Genomic DNA, 19,541 nt, shown 5'->3' with positions numbered 1-19,541 from the left:
CGTCACTACGTGGCATTGCTCCTTCCTATTATTGTTCCCAAGTGTTTCAGTATTGCTAGGTAGAACTCCAGGCTGCTTGTTTTTCAGCTCGCTTGCTATCTGCCCTACTTGGATCTCCAAGTTTCTGATAAATGACGTATGGCTTTTCAACAACGCGTCATTCTGGGCTATGTATTCCTTCAATAGGTTCTCAAGCGGAGATTCTGAGCTCGACGTCTGTCCTCTATTAAAGGGCTGTTGATACTGCTGATGCGTTTGTTGAAATGCAGGCGGCGATCCATTCCTTTGTTGATAGTTCACCCTTGGGTGGTGCTCTTGCTGATTTCCTCCTGTCCAAGAAAAATTCGGATGGTTTCTCCATCCAGGGTTATACGTATTAGAGAATGGGTTATTTTTTATGAAGCATACTAAATAAGGGTTTTGTGGACATTCAGCATAGGAGTGAGGATCTCCACAGCCCACACAGTTAACCATGGGCTGCCCAAACGCTTCTACCTGATTCACCTTCTGTTGATTTGATGAATTTCCTAGCGTTATGTTCTGCAGAAGGCTAGTCATCGTAGCCACTTGAGCAGAAAGTGTGGCTATTGCGTTAGAATCAACAAAATTAACATTCTAAGATCTCCTTCTCCTGTCATTTCTTCCATCATATGTATCATCCACCCATTCTATATTATGTTTAGCAATGTGGTCTAATATGTCTTTAGCCTCAGTATAGGATTTGTCCATAAGTCCACCAGCTGCTGCTGCATCTGCTGCCATCTGTGATGCTCTATTCAGTCCTCCATAAAACGTCTCCATTTGGATAGTCAGTGGTAGTCCATGGTTTGGGCAATTTTTGACTAAGCCCTTAAAACGCTCCCATGCGGCGTTTAAGGTCTCAGTATCTTCTTGTACCTCCTCGCGTTAATGGTAGGTGGGAAGTATTTTTTTCATAAATGTTTCCACTAACTTCTCCCACGTGATTTCACCAGGCTCTAATGAACTCAACCATTGTTTTGCGTCATCATGCAAATAATAGTGAAACAAGGATAGCCTGATCACCTCTTGGGTGATTCCAGGAATCATAAATGAATTACATGTTTCCAAGAAACGCTTCATATGGGAGTGGGGATCTTCACCACGACCACCCCCAAATTGTCCAGCACTCTAGAGTATTTGGAGCATAACAGATTTCATTTCGAACCTAGTTCCATCTGGCGTTGGGTATATGATTCTTGGAGAGAAATCATACAGTACAGGGGACGCGTAGTTCCTCATGGGACGCGTGCTGCTATTTGCCATCAAGATCAAATTCTGAGCAGCATGAGCTAGTTGCTGATTTGCCTATTCTTCCTCCAATGCTCGTTGTCTGTCTTGTTGTCTGAGAAATTGTTGCCTTAATCTTCGATGGCGGTTGGATCGGTTCCTACGCCGGAAGGTCCTTTCAATCTCGAGGTCGTATCTGAATTCAGGAGTGCACTCCCTACTCATAAACGTTCACAAGCTTAGGCATAGCTTGTAATAGTCCCTCGACTGAAGTGTTCCTACAATAGATACAAACGAAATTTCTGAGTAGTTCTTGTTTCTGAATCCCCGACAACGGGACCGAAAACTTGTTTGTTGCTATCGTGATTTGCTCTAGGAGTGTATTGTACAAAATAAATTGGAGAAATAAGTTCCAAGTACAAGTGATGCGTTTATGCTTTGATGCGTTTAAGTAATTGTAACGCGTTGGGGCGTTAGATTATGCACAGAACGCACACAACTCCTAATAATGACGTTCAAGTTTCCCTAAACCAGATCCAAGTATAAATCTAATTTAGGTTCCTGGTAGGTCCAGGGTCGAACTCAAGGATTCAGTTAACCAAACACAGACCTTGCATTGTATCTACTGTAGGTGTTTTCCTAAATGAATGTGAGAAATGTATTATTTACATTAAATTGTTGTGCCTATGCAAGAAGATACAATAGAGTTGAGTGGGGGATGATGGATCATGCGAAAATGGAGTTTAAGGTAAGTGGACACGTCGATCTAAGATGAGTGTACACAACTTAAGATGTGATGTGGATGAGATGGAATGATTTGCTTATCTTTTGTTTATGCGTTAGACCTAATTCAACACTTCTCAATGTGAATGACATACAAAGCCTATCTCTAGGGTGCATGCGTCTAACACATAATGTAAGAAACACCAGTAAGTCTATTTCTAGCTGTACTAGGCATCCTACTTAATTCAGCTTAGTTATTCCTTCGAACAATCTAAGTTAAAGATGCTTTTACCAAGTTGTCAAGTTGGCTTGAGCATTAGAATGAAGTTGTGCATAAAGTATTAATGCATTCAACATAAACAAGGAATAAACAATAGTAAGTATGATGGATCATATATGACTTTTATAAAGAAACAAGGAGTCTTTACAAAAACAATATTTAATCAAATGGAATGAAGGCGTTAAATAAGAAGAAAACTGAGTCAAGCCAAAGAATACAATCTCTTGTATTTCTTTGGCTCAATCTCATTGTGTACAATCACTTGTATAGGAAGTGGATGGAGTGTCTTTCTCAAGAGTGGCTTCCTCCGCTCCCTGACTGGCGGTGGTGGTGGTTCTCAACCCTTTTTATCGTCTCAACACCACGGCACAGCTTCTACAGACTTATGACTATAATTTACAGAGAGTAAGGATCTTGATAATTTTCGAACTTCCTAACTCTTGAGAGACTTCATCTATTTATAGGTGTTGGTCACGTCAACTTAGTGAATGGGCAGCATTAAAGTCTATGTCCTGGTCAGCATTAAAGTCCATGCCCTGGTTAGCCGCCTGACTCTTGGAAGCTTTTCAGATGCCGCCTGCTGCTTGGAAGCTTTTTAGATGCCGCCTACTGCAGGTGCCCATACTTGCAAGTGGTGAAGTGACACAATCAACCTAGAGCAATGAATCTTCTCTATGTCAAACTCCCTCCGATGCATGGCCCTTACGTTAGAGCTTTTCCTATGGCACTTGTCTAATGCGTTAGCATTAATCCTTGCATTGAAATCCTAGCATACAATGCGTTAGTGCCACGATATTTAGTAATAAAACTTCTTTTGTATGATTTTGCTAATGTTTGAATAAATTCATGCATTTCTTCTAAAAATAAGAAGAATTTATCATTAAAAACCTTAGTTATTCCAACTTAAGAGCAAAAATAACTTGTATTTCTACAAGTTATCAGCATTGATAAAATATATAAGAATGCGTCCAAAAAGTATTAAGTTCACAGTATTGCAGTCGCATGTGTCCATCGCATAAAAATAGTTAACTTATGTATTTTTGTGCAGAATATGCGTTGACGCAAGGTGAAAATTGCGATCACAAGAAGTCAATGGTCGAACGCAGCATTACCGCATAACTATACGATGATTTGCGCTTGCAAATATCTGCTCAAGGAGGATTGCCGCATAGAGTCGGCGCAACTTGGTGGGCGCATCTAGGTGAAAAGTGTAATAAATCACGATGGGACAGAAAACTGATGATGGTCCATTCCGAATTAAGTTGACAAGCCGTAACGAACTACTGTAGCAAGTACACTCAACTTTTTGGTGACAAATATTCGACGCATCAGACAGAGAATTAATGTCATCCCATCAGTGCAATCTTAAGAGAGAAGAAGCCTTTCACCCCGAAGCTCTATAAATACTGAAGGCAACCTTGAATGAAATGTTCGTCTGGTCGTCAAGTTCGATGGATAGATAATTTTCTCCATAGTTAGAGTAGCCTTGTTCTTAGTTTTTCTTTTATTTAGAAGGCAGAAGCGAGGGAAGTGAGATTGTACCGAGAGATCATTCCAGTGAACTTGGAAGAGTTCCGAAAGCATCAAGATCAGAGAAAGGGCCAACTCTTACAGAAGCAGGAACATCTGTTGAACAGAATAGATTAACAATGTAAAAGCCTTGGGAAGCAAGGGATTGTTACCAAGCTCTCTATTCTTATCTTCCATTATCATTTTGTACTTTGAACTCATCTATAGATTTCAGTGTATCTACTGCATAATCAATCTTTTCTCAAATCTACCGCATACTTTTAAACCGCAAACAACAACCCAAAAACAACTCTTTGATTTATTGGTTGCCGCAAAGTCTTCTAAAAAATTATCACCGCATACTGTTCTCCTTAGTCCCTGAGTTTAACCCTGGACTTGCCAGGAAACTCAATAGAATTTATACTTGGATTCTGCTGAGAAAACTTGTTGCACAACGCATCCTATCACCGCAATTCATTTCATTAATTTCACCACATAAAATAACGCATCAAGTTTTTGGCGCCGTTGCTGGGGACTTCAGCAATTCAGTGTGCCAACGGAATTTTTTTTTATTTCTTTGCCGCTCTCAATCTCTGGCAAATTACGACCCACAGATTGAGAAGACGTTTCGATTAAGACTGAGAGATAGCCGCCAACAACAACCACAAGAAAAAGATCGCAATAGGCCCATGAACAATGGGGCCATCACATCCCTTCAGAACCAAATGACTGCGATAAGTTTGATACAAGGCATCGCAATTAATAGCACGGGAGCGAAAAAAAGGGCAGGTCAACGCAATTGCTCAAACGACTGCAAGTTGTGTCATTTGTGGAGACGCTCATCCGATGGAAGAATGCCCAGGAAATCTGCAGTCAGTATGCTTCATAAAGAATAATCCCTATTCCGATACATACAACCCCGGGTGGATAAACCACCCAAATTTCACGTGGAAAAATCAGCAACAAAGCTTTCAACCAGTGGCACAAAAAAAAAGGCCACCCGAATTTTCCCGTGAACCAACAGTCCAACGCATAACCAAGCCGGAAGTTCGCAGACACCGCAATCTTCATCCTTAGAGAGTTTGCTGAAGCAGTATATTGATAAGAACGAATCAATGCTTCAGAATCAAACATCGTCCATCCAAAATCTCAAAATTTAGCTAGGACAGATTACGGGTGAACTCAAAAATAGACCACAAGGAGCTTTACCGAGCTCAACTGAGCTTTCTCGCAATGCTAGGGGTACAAGGAAGAAACAATGCTTATCTTTCTCCTTGCTAAGCGACAAAGTGACCTCGAAAGTAGGGGAGAAACCCATCATGACCAACTTGAATGCGGTAACAACCAACGACCCGTTGACTTATAATTCAGAAAAGCCCAAGAAGATGAATCCCGAAGTTGTGTCCACCCTCAAGCCTTTAGATCAGGAGACAAAAGAAGTCCAACCACCACCATTCCCGCAAAGATTGAAAAAGAAACAGAATGATGAAGAAAAGATCGCGACAGTGGCAGTAACGCAAAATGCCATGATCCCACAAAAAATGTGCGACCCAGGAATCTTCACGATACCATGTTCAATTGGAGGGGTCTACAAAGGCCAAGCACTATGCGATCTTGGGGCGAGTATAAACGTAATGCCACTATCAATCTTCAAACGATTGAATATGGGCAAACGCATGCCCACAACGGAGACTTTCCTACTTGCGGACAGATCCCGATACATCCTTAAGAAGAGTTGAAAGATGTCGCAATCTCAATTGATAAATTCATCTTACGGACAGACTTCATCATTTTGGATTATAAAGCGGACGAAGATGCGCCCATCATATTGGGAGACCACTTCTTTCAACCAGTCGCTCTCAAATTGATGTGCGCAAGGGGGAAATTGTAATGAATGTTAATAAGGAAAAGCTCCGGATTAAGGTAGTCAAAATCCTAGAGGACTGAGAAAAGAAGAAAAGGCCGTCATGGACGTAAAAAGTCCAGCTTGAACCACAAAATAAGCAGTCCCTGAGTGACTATGCAACTCAAACTCATCAGGGATGCATTCCTTTTGAAATATCCTTTTTATACCAATGCTTTATGTACTTTCATCACCTGTCTTTTCATTGTTATCGTATCTTTGCCTTTATATCATTGTTACTTATCTAAAAAAATAAAAATAAAAATAAATAAAAATAACAATGTGATCATATTGAACGATCGTGGTCAACGATTTTTTAACTTTGTTTTTTTTTTTTTTTTTGTATTTGACCCTCTCAATGTTTTTCTTGCAACGATCGAGGTAAACGATTGCGGAGGCGCTGCACGAAGACGAAACTACTTAATTTCGTCACCACAATCCAAAAAAGTAAATCGCCGCAAAGGAGGATGCGTCAACAAATAATGCGGGCGACAACGCAAATTTGGGGGTTGTATCTTTCCTTGACTTTATTCCAAATTTTTCACTATCGCATCGTATTTTAATTTTAAAAATTGTATTACCGCATCCTCTTTGATTGCCACAATCATCTAACAATGATCAATTTAGTAAGTCACTGCATGATTTCTCTTTGCCAATTATGATTTCAATGATGAAACGCATGCTTCTATTTTTTTTCGTATACACTATGGTCAACTTAATTTTAGGACAGTCACCTCATGAAATATGTCTAGAAGTTAGTGGTTTGCTAGCTTTCTTTCAAACTGACCCTTTATGAAAGATCCTAAGAACATCACATGACTTCTTTCAGTCTATTGGCAATGAGGACATTGTCGCATTTTAAATTTAGGGGTGCAGTATTTATTTTCGACCTTGCTATTTTTAGCCTCTTTAAAAAAAAAAAAAAAAGAAATCTTAACGTTGCGATCAGATCCTACTCGTAGTTGGATGTCTGCATGACACACATGGGGCAAGCCAAAACGAAGGTAGGAATCGTGATCAACGTATAAAAAAAATGATGATCGCAACTCCGCTGCCAAATGGTATGAGTTTAGTCTGAGAAAAAGCGCCTTGCTCGTAGTTGGATGTCCACATGACACACGTGGGGGCAAGCCAAAATGAAGGCGAGGCACTTGGATCAGCGCAAGGTCAGAGAGAAAAAAATAATAATGTCTAAAATAAGCAAGGATAAAAATCATTTAACACCCTCAATGAAAAAGTTTTTTGAAAAAAATCATGTGATGTCCTGAAATCTAGTAAAGTCTTTTTGAAGGTTAAACTTGTGGTCCCTAAATTTTAAAAATATTTTAAGAGGAGACCTGGATAAGAATTAAGAAAAATTTTGGTATATAGGATTTGAATAAGGCATCCTTGAGAAATCTAGGAAAAGAGATTGCGGTCAACTTTCTAAAGGAAATCTTTAGTTTATGCTTGAGGATAAGCGTTGTTTAAATTTGGGGGTGTGATAACGGGCAGAAATGCACGTTATTATAGTACTAAGTTATTAAACAATGCAGGTTTGCATTGATAAAATATATAAGATCGTGTCCAAAAAGCATTAAGTTCACAATATTGCGGTCGCATGCGTCCATCGCATAAAAATAGTTAACTTATGTATTTTTGTGCAGAATATGCATTGACGCAAGGCAGAAGTTGCGATCACAAGAAATCAACGATCGAACGTAGTGTTACCATAAAGCTATGCGGTGATTTGCGCTCGCAAATATCTACTCAAGAAGGATTGCCGCATAGAGTCGGCGCAACTTGGTGGGCGCATCTAGGGGAAAAGTGTAATAAATCACAATGGGGAAGAAAGCTGATGACGGTCGATTTCGAATTAAGTTGACAAGCCGTAACGAACTATTGTAGCAAGTACACTCAACTTTTCAGTGATAAATATTCGGCCCAGCAGACAGAGAATTAATGTCATCCCATCAATGCAATCATAAGAGAGAAGAAGCCTTTCACCCCGAAGCTCTATAAATATCGAAGGCAACCTTCAGTGAAAAGTTCGTCTAGTTCGTCGAGTTCGATAGATATATAATTTTCTCCATAGTTAGAGTAGCCTTGTTCTTAGTTTTTCTTTTATTTAGAAGGCGGAAGCGAGAGAAGTGAGATTGTACCGAGAGATCGCCGGTGAACTTGGAAGAGTGCCAGAAGCATCAAGATTAGAGAAAGGGCCAACTCTTGCGGAAGTAAGAACATCTTTTGAATAGAATAGAGTTAACAGTGTAAAAGCCTTGGGAAGTAAGGCATTGCTACCAGGCTCTCTATCCTTATCTTCCATTATCATTTTGTACTTTGAACTCATCTATAGAAATGGAATTTACTTCTTTATATCTGTTCACTTTCTGTCTATTACGCATGATTAGCTAAATATGTCGAATGGGTTGAGAAGCACTTAGTTAGCATAACTGGGGATCTTTATTCTATGTGATTATCTTGTATTATATATGCATCATTCGTCCATTGGAGATACTCGAGAGGGTAGTATAAGGATAGAATCTAGGCTTGAAAAAGTCAGGTTAGAATCTAGGCTCGAGAGAGTCATATTAGAACGCATAATCAAGAGATAGGAGCTTAGGAATAAGCACTGTTTGCTATTAACGCATCGCATGCATCCTAGAGATAGGTTATGATTGTATATGGTCACCTTGTCTTTATGTGCATCTTGCATCATCGCATAGGCAAGAAGTAGAGACTTAGGAATAAGCTCTATGGACATTATCGCATTCCTCGCATGCGTCCTAGAATTAGGAGTACCGAATTTGCATTGAAAAATGATTTGCTATCGGATGAATGTAGCATGATCACATAGTTTGAACGCATTCTCGGGAAACGCTAGCTAAAGACCTTCTTAACCCATTCTTCTGCATACTCAGTGTATCTACTGTATAATCAATCTTTTCTCAAATCCACCACATACTTTTTATACTGCAAATAACAACTCAAAAACAACTCTTTGATTTATTGGTCACTGCAAAGTCTTCTAAAAAATTATCACCGCATATTGTTTTCCTTAGTCCCTGAGTTCGACCCTGGACTTGCCAGGAAACTCAGTAGGATTTATACTTGGATTCTGCTGAGAAAACTTATTGCACAACGTATTCCTATCACCGCAATTCATTTAATTAATTTCACCGCATAAAATAACGCATCACCTACCTCTACCAAATTCACCAAAGACCACACTTTGGATTCTCACTCTGAGAATACCAAAGGCTCCAACTTGTGTTTTCGTCCCCGCTGCTTACTTCTTCATGTTACTGTCGTTCGTGTAGACAATCGTGTTATCACAACCGACTGATTTGTTGGATGATAGAGTTCATGTAGAGGTTCTTCCATTGTTTTGAGTTCGACATTTGAAGAGAGTCTTCAACTGGTACGAGAACTCTTTCCTTTGTGTTTTATTTATCAAAGCATGTCATTAATTAGTGTTAATTTGTATAACTATCTGTTAGAATGTATGTGTTGTATTTCGATCACAATGAAATCGGAAAGATCTGAACGCGCTAATGGATGCTCTTCGTTAAGAGTTCCTTCAATTGGTATCAGAGCCAGGTTCTGATATTCCAATTTCATTGTTACAACGAATTACATATACATTCTTGGTGGATGCATGTCTGCTTTGTTTAATCGTTAAATTGTTGTGGATGTGCGGATTAATGGATTTTTTCTAGGATGTTTACCTTAATTTGATTTAATTCTTTTACATTTTCAGTTTATTGTAAAGGCCCCTGTGTTTTTTGGCATTATTAATCGTTATCGAGTCTATAATTCAAAGTCAGTTTGAGTCTTGAGTCATTTAGAAAGAAGATCGGAGCAAGAGTTACAGTTCTTCGAGGAAGAAGATGATCAAGGGTTGATTGGATCGTGTAGACGATGGGGGTAAGCGATTACTGAGTATCAAGTCGTGTAGACGATGGGATGCTCACGTATCATTTAACGCACGCGCGCACTAGACGATCCTTTAGCTCAGTAAGCTTCATCTCTTAGTAATTGACTAAATGATCACTTAGCAATGCACGGTAAATCATTTACCTTTCGTACCGTTAAGCAATCGCCAAGACGATTAGGCTTCGCAGCCTCGTTGTCGTCTAAGTAGTCATTTAGCTTTTGTGCCTATCGTCTAGTGCACATGATGCTTGGTTTTATGAAGTGGAAATATGAATGATATGCGTTGATGGAATTGCATTGTGTAATCAAGTTTCCCCAGTGGAATCCAAGTGTAAATTCCTCTGAGTTTCCTGGTAAGTCCGGGGTCGAACACAGGGACTTGTGAAAATAGATTGAGCTGGCAATTTTTTATGAAGAACTTTGTCGTAACCGGTTAAATAAATAAATCGTTGGGTTTTTTATTTGCGTTGATGAAAAATAAGTAAATACGACGGAGTTTGAAAAGAGTTGGTAAACGGGAGATGCGATGAATATGCAGTGAACGGGTTAAGAAGGGTTTCTGCTAACACTCCCTAGAATGCATTCATACTTTACGATCATGCAACATGCATACAATAGTAAACCATCTCTCGATGTGAATGTTATAGCTTCTAATACTAGAACGCATGCGATATATGCGGTAAGTCTATAGGACCTACACATAAGCCTCTATTCTTATTTATGCAATGACAGGATAGCACACACACAAATAAGGCGACCACATAATATCATTCCTATCTCTAGGATGCATACGATGCAAGTTGACAAGCAGAGCTTATCTCTAAGTCTCTATCTCTTGTTTATGAAAGTCTAATTTTGCTCTTTCGAGTCCAGATTCTAACCTAGCTCTCTTGAGACATTAGGAAGCTCTCTCTCAAGTAACTCTAAAGGAGATTTTGCACAGCATAAAACAAAACAATTGTAAACAATGAACTTTCTAAGTCATGTTAGCTTATTTCTTCCCAACCCATTCGACTAGTTTAACTACTCATGTATATTAAGAGAGAGAACAGATGTAGAAACAGAAATTCCATTGTATAAATATGACGATGAAGTATAGAATAACAATGCAAGTATAGAATATAGAGCCTGGTAGCAATCTTTTGCTGCCAGGTGTTTACACTGTTTTCTACTCGTGCTCTAAAGATAATCTTGCTCTCGCGAGAGTCGGACCACTCTCTACTCTTACACCCCAAGGTTCTCTCTCGAGTTTCCCTGAGCGATCTTTGGTGCCACCACTCTTTTCTTGCTCCGCCTTAAAATGGAAAGAAAAAACTATGGACAGAGGCGTGAACTTGTGGAACAAAGGTTGTAAAAATGGTGAACTGATCAACCCCTTCTCTTAAGAATGCCCTTGGCATTTATAGAGCCTCCATGGTGAAAGGCAGCTTCTCTCTCCTGGTTGTACAAATGGGACAACTTTAATTCCTGACTGATGTGCCGAATAATTTTCACTGATAAAGCTAAATGTACTTTGTGACTGTTATTGGCTGTCAACTTAATTTGGATTCGACTATCATCAGCTTTCTGTCCCATCGCGCTTAATTGGCCTTTCTCCCAGATGCGCCTACCATGTTGCGCTGACCAAGTTGCGGCGATCCTTCTTGGGCGAATGTTTGTGAGCACGATCAACGCAAAGCCTTACGATGAAGTTGCGCTCGACCAATGATTCCTATGATCGCAATTCTTGCATTGCGTTAACGCATATTCTGCACAAAAATACAAAAATCAACTGTTCTAATGCGCTGAATGCATGCAACCATAATATTACGAAATTGATGCTTAATGGGCACAAAATAACATATTTCATCAACACAATCCAACATTGTTTGAGAACTTGTGTATTTTTGCCCGTTATCAGTGCGCTGAGTGATCATTTACCTTCGGCGTTTACTAAACGATGGAGTCCTTCTGGCGGTTTAAGACCCGATTTGCCTGTGAACCGATTCGCTCAGTGGAAAATGTAATAGATAGGGTTATTTCATTTCGGTTTTTTGTAAAGGCTCATCCCGGTCCATTAATCCTTAGTTTAATACATGCGATGTATGATTTTTATATGTCATATGGTATGCACATATAGTAAATCCCACCTTAGGTTATGCATTGGTCATGCATCATCTATTTATTGTAAATGTTATAATTTAGAGAAGCATAATTTAATTTTGTAAGTGTATGCTCATGCATCATATAATATAAGAGTTATATTTATGTTAAGAAGAATTAACATGCATCATCTTTATATTATAATTGTTATAGTATAAGGGTGAATGGTAAGCATGTTTTATTTGGTTATTACGCATATATAAAAGTTATGTATAGTAATGACCGGACATTGCATGAAGCATAACATATAGGTTATTTTATAAGTGTTATAAACACCTTGCTGTGCGTAATGGTTTTTTAGTTGTTTCTTTTTAAAAGTTAAAGAGAAATTAAAACTAAAAGAAATAAGAAAGACATGCATGCTCACTTAGGTTTAATTCATGGTTTTAAAATGTTTAAAACTTAGATCACATAGACCTAAGATCACAGTTCTAATATGATTAGCAACCCTAAGGCTTTAATCTTTTTCATCAGTTTAATAGGATTAAATTGACTAATAAAAGGTTAAAGTGTAACAAATCTATCTATAAGGGACCTTTTGTCTAAGGCGGGTTCTGTCTAGGCTGGGGTATTTAAGTTGACGGAAATGTAATACCCCTACCTGGGAACTTACCTGGAAAGGTGAATTAGATAGATTTGATGCATGCATACAAATTAAGGACAATCCATTAAAGTGTTTAAAATATGACTACTTGAACTTGTTCATATTTTATAGATAACCGTTGTTTATGAGTAAGAATTAAAAAGACGACTTAGACTAAAATCAATAGCCGGATTGTCTAGATTAATGAACCCCTAGGTAGAACATTCAGTGGGAGGTACTTGGGGCATAAGATGCTTCACTTAAAACTTTCACATTTCTCCTAAATAGTCCACACCATGAGATCTACTCTCGGCCTCGAGGCACCTTTGGCGTGTCCCCCTAACGGATGGTGTTTAGGTAGGTCAATATCAAGGTGGATGGAGAGAGTGTTCATAATAAGTGGGAACGGGAAGTGCGACAACATATCCCTCAGTCTCCCTCGTTGGATTGAATAAAGTTACTGCGCATCGCCTCGAGGTGACCTGAGAGTGTCCCCCTAAAGGATGGTAATTTTGCTCGTTTCTTTATTTGATCTCTTGTAAAAGGATAAGGTAACTTAGTCTCTTGTCCTAATCTGCTTCTTCCCTATGGTAGGCTCATTAGGGCAGGACTCTGGCACCGAAAGCGAGGGGTCACACTTACGCGTAATTGTCAAAGGTTAACAGTTCTGGACCGAAAAATGGTGACTATTAGGTTCAGTTCCAAGAGTTAGTTCTGCCTAATGGTTAAGAATGTTTCATCCCAGTGAAGGGACATCTGATCACCCCACCGGTGACGTTTGTCCTACCTAACTGGGGCATCATTGCAAAATAGAAGTCTTTCACTTAGGGTACTTGAAACTATTTTGCAGAACTAATTGGTTAAATTCGTGATGCTTGTTGGATGCAAAGCTAGAGGTCCTTCTAGGATCCTTGCAAACACTCACAAAGAAAGCTACTTAGATCGAATTTAGAATCTATGATGGTCACTCTTAGATCCCAAGACAACTCACTCCAGAATTAGCTTCATCAAAACTAATCCAATGAATTGATTTAAATATCAAATCTAAAGCAATATTTGAAAGAAAAAGACAACACCAAAGGGTTGAATAAGCACAAGCTTTTTACATTGATAATCTGAGTTTTGAAGAACATTACAAGCCATTTTTTAGGCTCAATGGTCGTGGATAGACCAAGAAACTCAAAAGTCATTCAAATACAATTAATTACAAATTGTAGAAAATAACACCAAGAAACTTGAAACTTAATTGCATACTAAATTATAAGTCAAAATGCAAAATTAGGAATGTAGAAAGTCTTCAAATTGTCTTCAATATCTCCTCTAGAAGGCGGCAAAGTAGATATGCACGTTTGACAAGGTTTGACATCACATTTCTCCATGCAGTGCACACTTGATAACATTTTCTTCACAAAATCTGCACACTTTTTTTTTACCATCATGTCATCTTCCAAACTATAGGATTTTTCCCATGCCATCTTCATGTCATTCTCTTCTTGACTCATCAAACTAACATTATATAAAACTTTAGTCTCAAAATTATTTGTCGGTTCTTGTGAATTTGCTAGTTTTTGAAGATGTAATGTGTGAATGCCTCTTGAATCTTCTTTACCTTGCTTATTATAATTGGTCCTTTAGGTATATGCAATGGTTCAATGATTGAATTCACATCATCCCCCCTTTCTTTAAAAGGATTTGTCCTCAAATCAAGGTCTTCATTCCCTACATCAAAAGGAGTCAAATCAACCATATTGAAAGATAATTACGTTGTACTCACCTCGAAGATCCAATTTGTAGGCATTATCATTAATCCGCTCTATCACTTGAAATGGACCATCTCCTCTTGGTTGAAGTTTAGACATCCTTTGATCTGGAAACCTTTCCTTTCGTAGATGAACCCAAACCCAATCACCGGGTTTAAAAATCATTTTCTTTCTCCCTTGGTTCTTGCTATTGATAAGCTTTTGATTCTTCTTTTCAATCCTTTCTTTGACTTTTTTATGAAAATTTTTTATGTATTCTGCTCTTGAAACAGCTGCATCACTAGTAAACATATTAGGTGGCAAGGGTGACAAATCTAACAGAGTTAATGGATTAAAGCCATACACAACCTTAAAAGGTGAACAATGAGTAGTGCTATGTATTGCTCTATTGTAAGCAAACTCTACAAAAGGTAGAGTATCCTTACAAGACTTGATATTTTCAGACATTAATGACCTAAGCAAAGTTCCTAATGTTCTATTAACCACCTCAGTTTTCCCATCAGTTTGTGGGTGACAAGTTGTTGAAAACAAAAGCTTAGTTCCCAATTTACCCCACAAAACTTTCCAAAAATGACTTAAAAGTTTTGCATCTCTATCACTAACAATGGTTTTAGGAATTCCATGCAATCTAACCACTTCTCTAAAGAAAAGATTAGCTATGTTAGTAGCATCATCTGTTTTATGACATGGTATGAAATGTGCCATTTTACTAAACCTATCAACTACCACAAAAATGCTATCATGATGTCTCCTAGTCTTTGGTAGTCCTAAAATAAAATTCATGCTAATGTCAACCCAAGGTTCACTAGAAACATCTAAAGGTGTGTAAAGACCATGTGGTTGTGTCTTAGACTTAGCCTCCTTACATTTGAAACATTGTTTGCACACTTTATTCACATCTTTTCTCATTTTCAACCAATAAAAATGTTCAGCCAACATGTTATATGTTTTAAATTCCCCAAAATTCCCTATTAATCCTCCCCCATGAGCTTCCTTCATAAGCAACTCTTGAATGGAACACTTGGGAATACAAAGTTTTTCCTTTCCTAAAAAACATTTCATCAAACACAATATAATCATGCACGTTTTCCCCTTCTAAACATTGAATATACATATCATGAAATTCAGATGTCTCTACTTTGTACAAATCAATCATGTGTTTAAAACCAAGAATTTTTGCACTAAGAGAAGAAAACAATGCATACCTTCTTGATAATGCATCAGCCACCACATTATCCTTACCTTTCTTGTAATGAATGACATATGGAAATGTCTCAATGAACTCTACCCATTTAGCATGCCTCTTCTTCAACTTTGTTTGGCTTTTGAGGTACTTCAAGCTTTCATGATCCGTGTGGATAAACTCTTTTGGCCACAAGTAATGTTGCCAAACTTGCAAAGCCCTTACAAGTGCATGTAATTCTTTATCATATGTGGGGTAGCTAAGCTGTGCTCCATTTAGCTTCTCACTAAAGAACAGGAATGGCCTCTTTTCTTGCATTAAAACAACTCAAATCCCTATCCCACTTGCATCACATTCAATTTCAAAAGATTGGTCAAAGTTAGGTAAAGCAAGGCAAGGTGCATTAGTCAATTTATCTTTCAATTCATTGAATGCATTTTCTTGTTTTTCTTTCCATTCAAATTTCACATTCTTTTTAATAAGTTCATTCAACGGTGAGGCTGTGCTACTGAAATCCTTAATAAACCTTCTATAAAAACTAGCCAAACCATGAAAATATCTCACCTCGGTTGCATTGGTGGGTGTTGGTCACTCTCGAATAGCCTTGACCTTTCCTTCATCAACTTTCACCCCCATCCTTTCCAATAATGAATCCTAAGAAATTGACTTGGTCTTAAAAAAAACTACACTTTTTGAAATTGGCATAAAGTTTTTCTTCTCTAAGTTTAAGCAAAATTGTTTTGACATGCAACATATGTTCATTCAAATCTTTAGAGTAAACAAGAATATCATCAAAGTATACCACAACAAATTTTCCAATGTATTCTCTCAAAACATGATTCATTAGCCTCATAAAAATACTTGGTGCATTGGTAAGACCAAATGGTATAACAAGCCACTCATAAAGACCAAATTTTGTTTTGAAAGTTGTTTTCCACTCATCTCCCACATGCATTCGAATTTGATGGTAACCACTTTTAAGATCAATTTTTGAAAACAAGTTTGCACCATGTAATTCATCTAGCATGTCATCCAACCTAGGAATAGAATGTTGATACTTTACTGTTATTTTGTTGATGGCTCGACAATCAACACAATCCTCCATGTTCCATCTTTCTTGGGCACTAAAATGACTGGAACCGAACAAGGACTCATGATTTCTTGAACATAACCTTTATCCATGAGTTCTTCCACTTGCCTTTGAATTTCCTTGGTCTCGATTGGATTGGTCCTGTAGGCCGCCATATTTGGAAGTGTTGCCCCGAGTATAAAGTCAATTTTGTGCTCAATTTCTCTTAAAAGAGGTAAACCCGTAGGTGCATCTTCATGTGGAAACATATCATTAAATTCCATCAAAAGAGATTTAAAAGCACTAGGCAAACCATCATTAGAGTTAAGTTCAATTACTAACACATTCCTTTGCATATAAGTACAAAGTTTGGTGCTTCGAATGAAAACATATTCCTCTCTTCCCCTTTTCTCATAACCAAACTCACACTCTTTCTTTTTTCCTCAAAATCATTCTTTTTTCTCTCTTGGTTTTCACTCACCTTTTGCCCCTCACTTTTCTCCTTTTTTTCACTCTTCTCCTTTAATTACTTTCTTCTCTCCTCTCTTGATCCTAAAATTCTTTTCTTTTCTTTTCTAATTTCATTTGATCGCATTGTACTTCATATGGAGATAATGGAAGCAAAGTAAACTTCTTCCCATTCAAAGTAAATGTATACTTGTTCAACAAACTATCATATGTGACTTCTCTATCATATTGCCAAGGTCGGCCCAATAACATATCACCCGCATGCATAGGTACTACATCGCAAAGAACCTCATCCTTATATCTTTCCAAAGTAAAAGAAACAAGAACTTGAGAGTTTACCTTCAATTCTCCTTTGTTTGTTAACCATTGAAGTTTATATGGTTTTGGATGTGGACGAGTAGTGAGTTGGAGTCTTTTTACAAGAAAACTACTTACTACATTTGTGCAACTTCCACTATCAATCACCAAGCTACATGGGGTTCCTTCAATCAAGCACCTTGTGTGAAATAAGTTTTCCCTTTGATCTTCAACTTTCTCCTCCTTGATCTGCACATTAAGTACTCTTCTTGCAACTAAGGATATGGAGTTACCTTCTTCAATGTACTCATCATCAAAGGCTTTAGATTCTTCCTTAAGGCTGCCACCTTGTTCATCACATTCATCTTCTAAATCAATAATTCCATTTCTTATGACCATGACTTTTTTATTGACACAATCTTTGCTCATGTGCCCAAATCCTTTGCACTTCCAACATTGAGTGGAATTAGATTTCTCTCTTTCCTCTTTTGAAGCTTCATTCTTTTTAGTAAAGGTGCTCCCGGCTTCCAATCTTTTAGGAGTCACAAACTTCCCTTTTGTTTCACTCCTATTCACAAAACCATCCTTGTTCCAAACATTAGAATTTGAAAAGGTATTAGCTTTAGAATTATACCTCTTGGAATGTTCCTTTTCTTCTCTCAATTGTTCTTCAATTTTGATTGCATAATGATACATATCTTCCAAGTATAGTTGTGGATATCTATCAACGATATGAACAATTTCTCGATTTAAACCTCCAAGGAATCTAGACTTGGTGTCTTCTTCTTCTTCTCGAATATTTGCTCTTTCTATCAAAGTTTCCATCTCTTGATAATATTCAGCTACACTTTTCGTTCCCTGCCTCAAAACTTGCAATTTATTTCTCAAATCTCTTTCATAATGTTTTGGAACATACCTCTTTCTCATGGATTCTTTAAGTTCTTCCCAAGTTTCAATCGGATCCTCCTCTTTCCTCCTTCTCTCAGATTTGAGATGTTGATACCAATTTCCTGCATGGTTAGTGAATTCGGAAATGGCAAGTCTCATCTTCTTGTTTTCATTGAATGTGTTGCAATCAAACACATGTTTTATCTTCCTTTTCCATTCCAAGTATGCCTCCGCATCCGACGTTCCACAAAATGGTGGAATTTTGAGCTTGACTCCACTATCTCTATCTTCATGGATTCTTTCTCCTCGTCTAGGGTGCATATTATTTCTTCCTTTTCCTCTCATGTTTCCTTTTCCTCTAAGTTGTCTTTCTTGTTCAACTAAGTCAATTACTCCCTCGTCTTCTTGTGAGACTCTTTGTTGTTGTGCCCTTCTTTCTTGCCTATCTTCCCTCATCATTTCCATCATGCCTTGAATGGCTTGAAGAATTGCCATATTAGTATCTTGTACTTGTGGTACTTCTTCACCCTGTGACATTTTAAAGTTAATGATAAAAGGACCTCACCACACTTCTCACCAATTTCACTCAAGAACAATCGTGTTTATCACTCAATGGTAGGCTTTTAGTACTAGGTCAAAGATGTAAGGGTTGGCAATTTTTTGGTGCAATCTCACAAAAAGTTTGATAAAAACCAATTCAAAATGATCAACTCTCACAAGCTAAGACTAGAGTAACTAAACTTAGGCTAAAAATGAAACAAATCAGATTTTTTTTTCAAATGAATGACAAGAAACTTTCATGTGCTTTGGATCTTTGATTTCTTTTCTTCTTTTTCTTCTTCTTCTTTTTTTTGCTATTGGTTTTTTTCTTGCTGGCTTTTGTTTTCCTTTATGATCCAAGAGCTGATTTGAAGAAGTTTTCAAGAAAAGTTATAGTATGTCTTGTTACAAGATTTAAGCAATTGCTATGGAGAAAAAAAATGAAATAAAGTAAAGATAACACCTCTAAAGTTGGCCAAGAACAATGAACAAATACTCTGATACCAAACGATAAGCGCCCGCGATGCTTGTTGGATGCAAAGCTAGAGGTCCTTCTAGGATCCTTGCAAACACTCACAAAAGAAAGCTACTTAGATCGAACTTAGAATCTATGATGGTCACTCTTAGATCCTAAGACAACTCACTCCAGAATTAGCTTGATCAAGACTAATCCAATGAATTGATTTAAATATCAAATCTAAAGTGATATTTGAAAGAAAAAGACAACACCAAAGGGTTAAATATGCACAAGCTTTTTACTATCGATAATCTGAGTTTTGAAGAATATTACAAGCCATTTTATAGGACAAATGGTCGTGGATAGACCAAGAAACTTAAAAGTCATTCAAATATAATTAATTGCAAATTGTTGAAAATAACACCTAGAAACTTGAAACTTAATTGCACACTAAATTATAAGCCAAAATTCAAAACTAGGAATGTAGAAAGTCTTCAATTTGCCTTAAATATCTCCTCTAGAAGGTGGCAAAGTAGATATGCACATTTGACAAGGTTTGACATCACAGTTCCCTAT

At 37.7% G+C, this 19,541-nt stretch overlaps 1 protein-coding gene across 1 annotated transcript; it reads right to left on the bottom strand.

The window, feature by feature from the left end:
* Positions 1-615: 615 nt before the first annotated feature.
* Positions 616-18,463, bottom strand: LOC120088948 (uncharacterized). Its single transcript, XM_090306292.1, is given in 10 exon segments — positions 616-849; positions 1,045-1,149; positions 13,913-14,013; positions 14,078-14,208; positions 14,362-15,109; positions 15,176-15,195; positions 15,269-15,883; positions 16,340-16,597; positions 17,001-18,130; positions 18,197-18,463. Coding segments are annotated over 10 exon segments (3,609 nt in total).
* Positions 18,464-19,541: the final 1,078 nt, after the last annotated feature.

This window comes from Benincasa hispida, chromosome 10 (genome assembly GCF_027475165.1).
Source record: "Benincasa hispida cultivar pf3 chromosome 10, pf3_genome.v1.1, whole genome shotgun sequence".
NCBI classification, from domain to species: domain Eukaryota; kingdom Viridiplantae; phylum Streptophyta; class Magnoliopsida; order Cucurbitales; family Cucurbitaceae; genus Benincasa; species Benincasa hispida.
The sequence above is the reverse complement of the archived record's forward strand: the minus strand, read 5'-3'. Positions and strand labels throughout refer to the sequence as shown.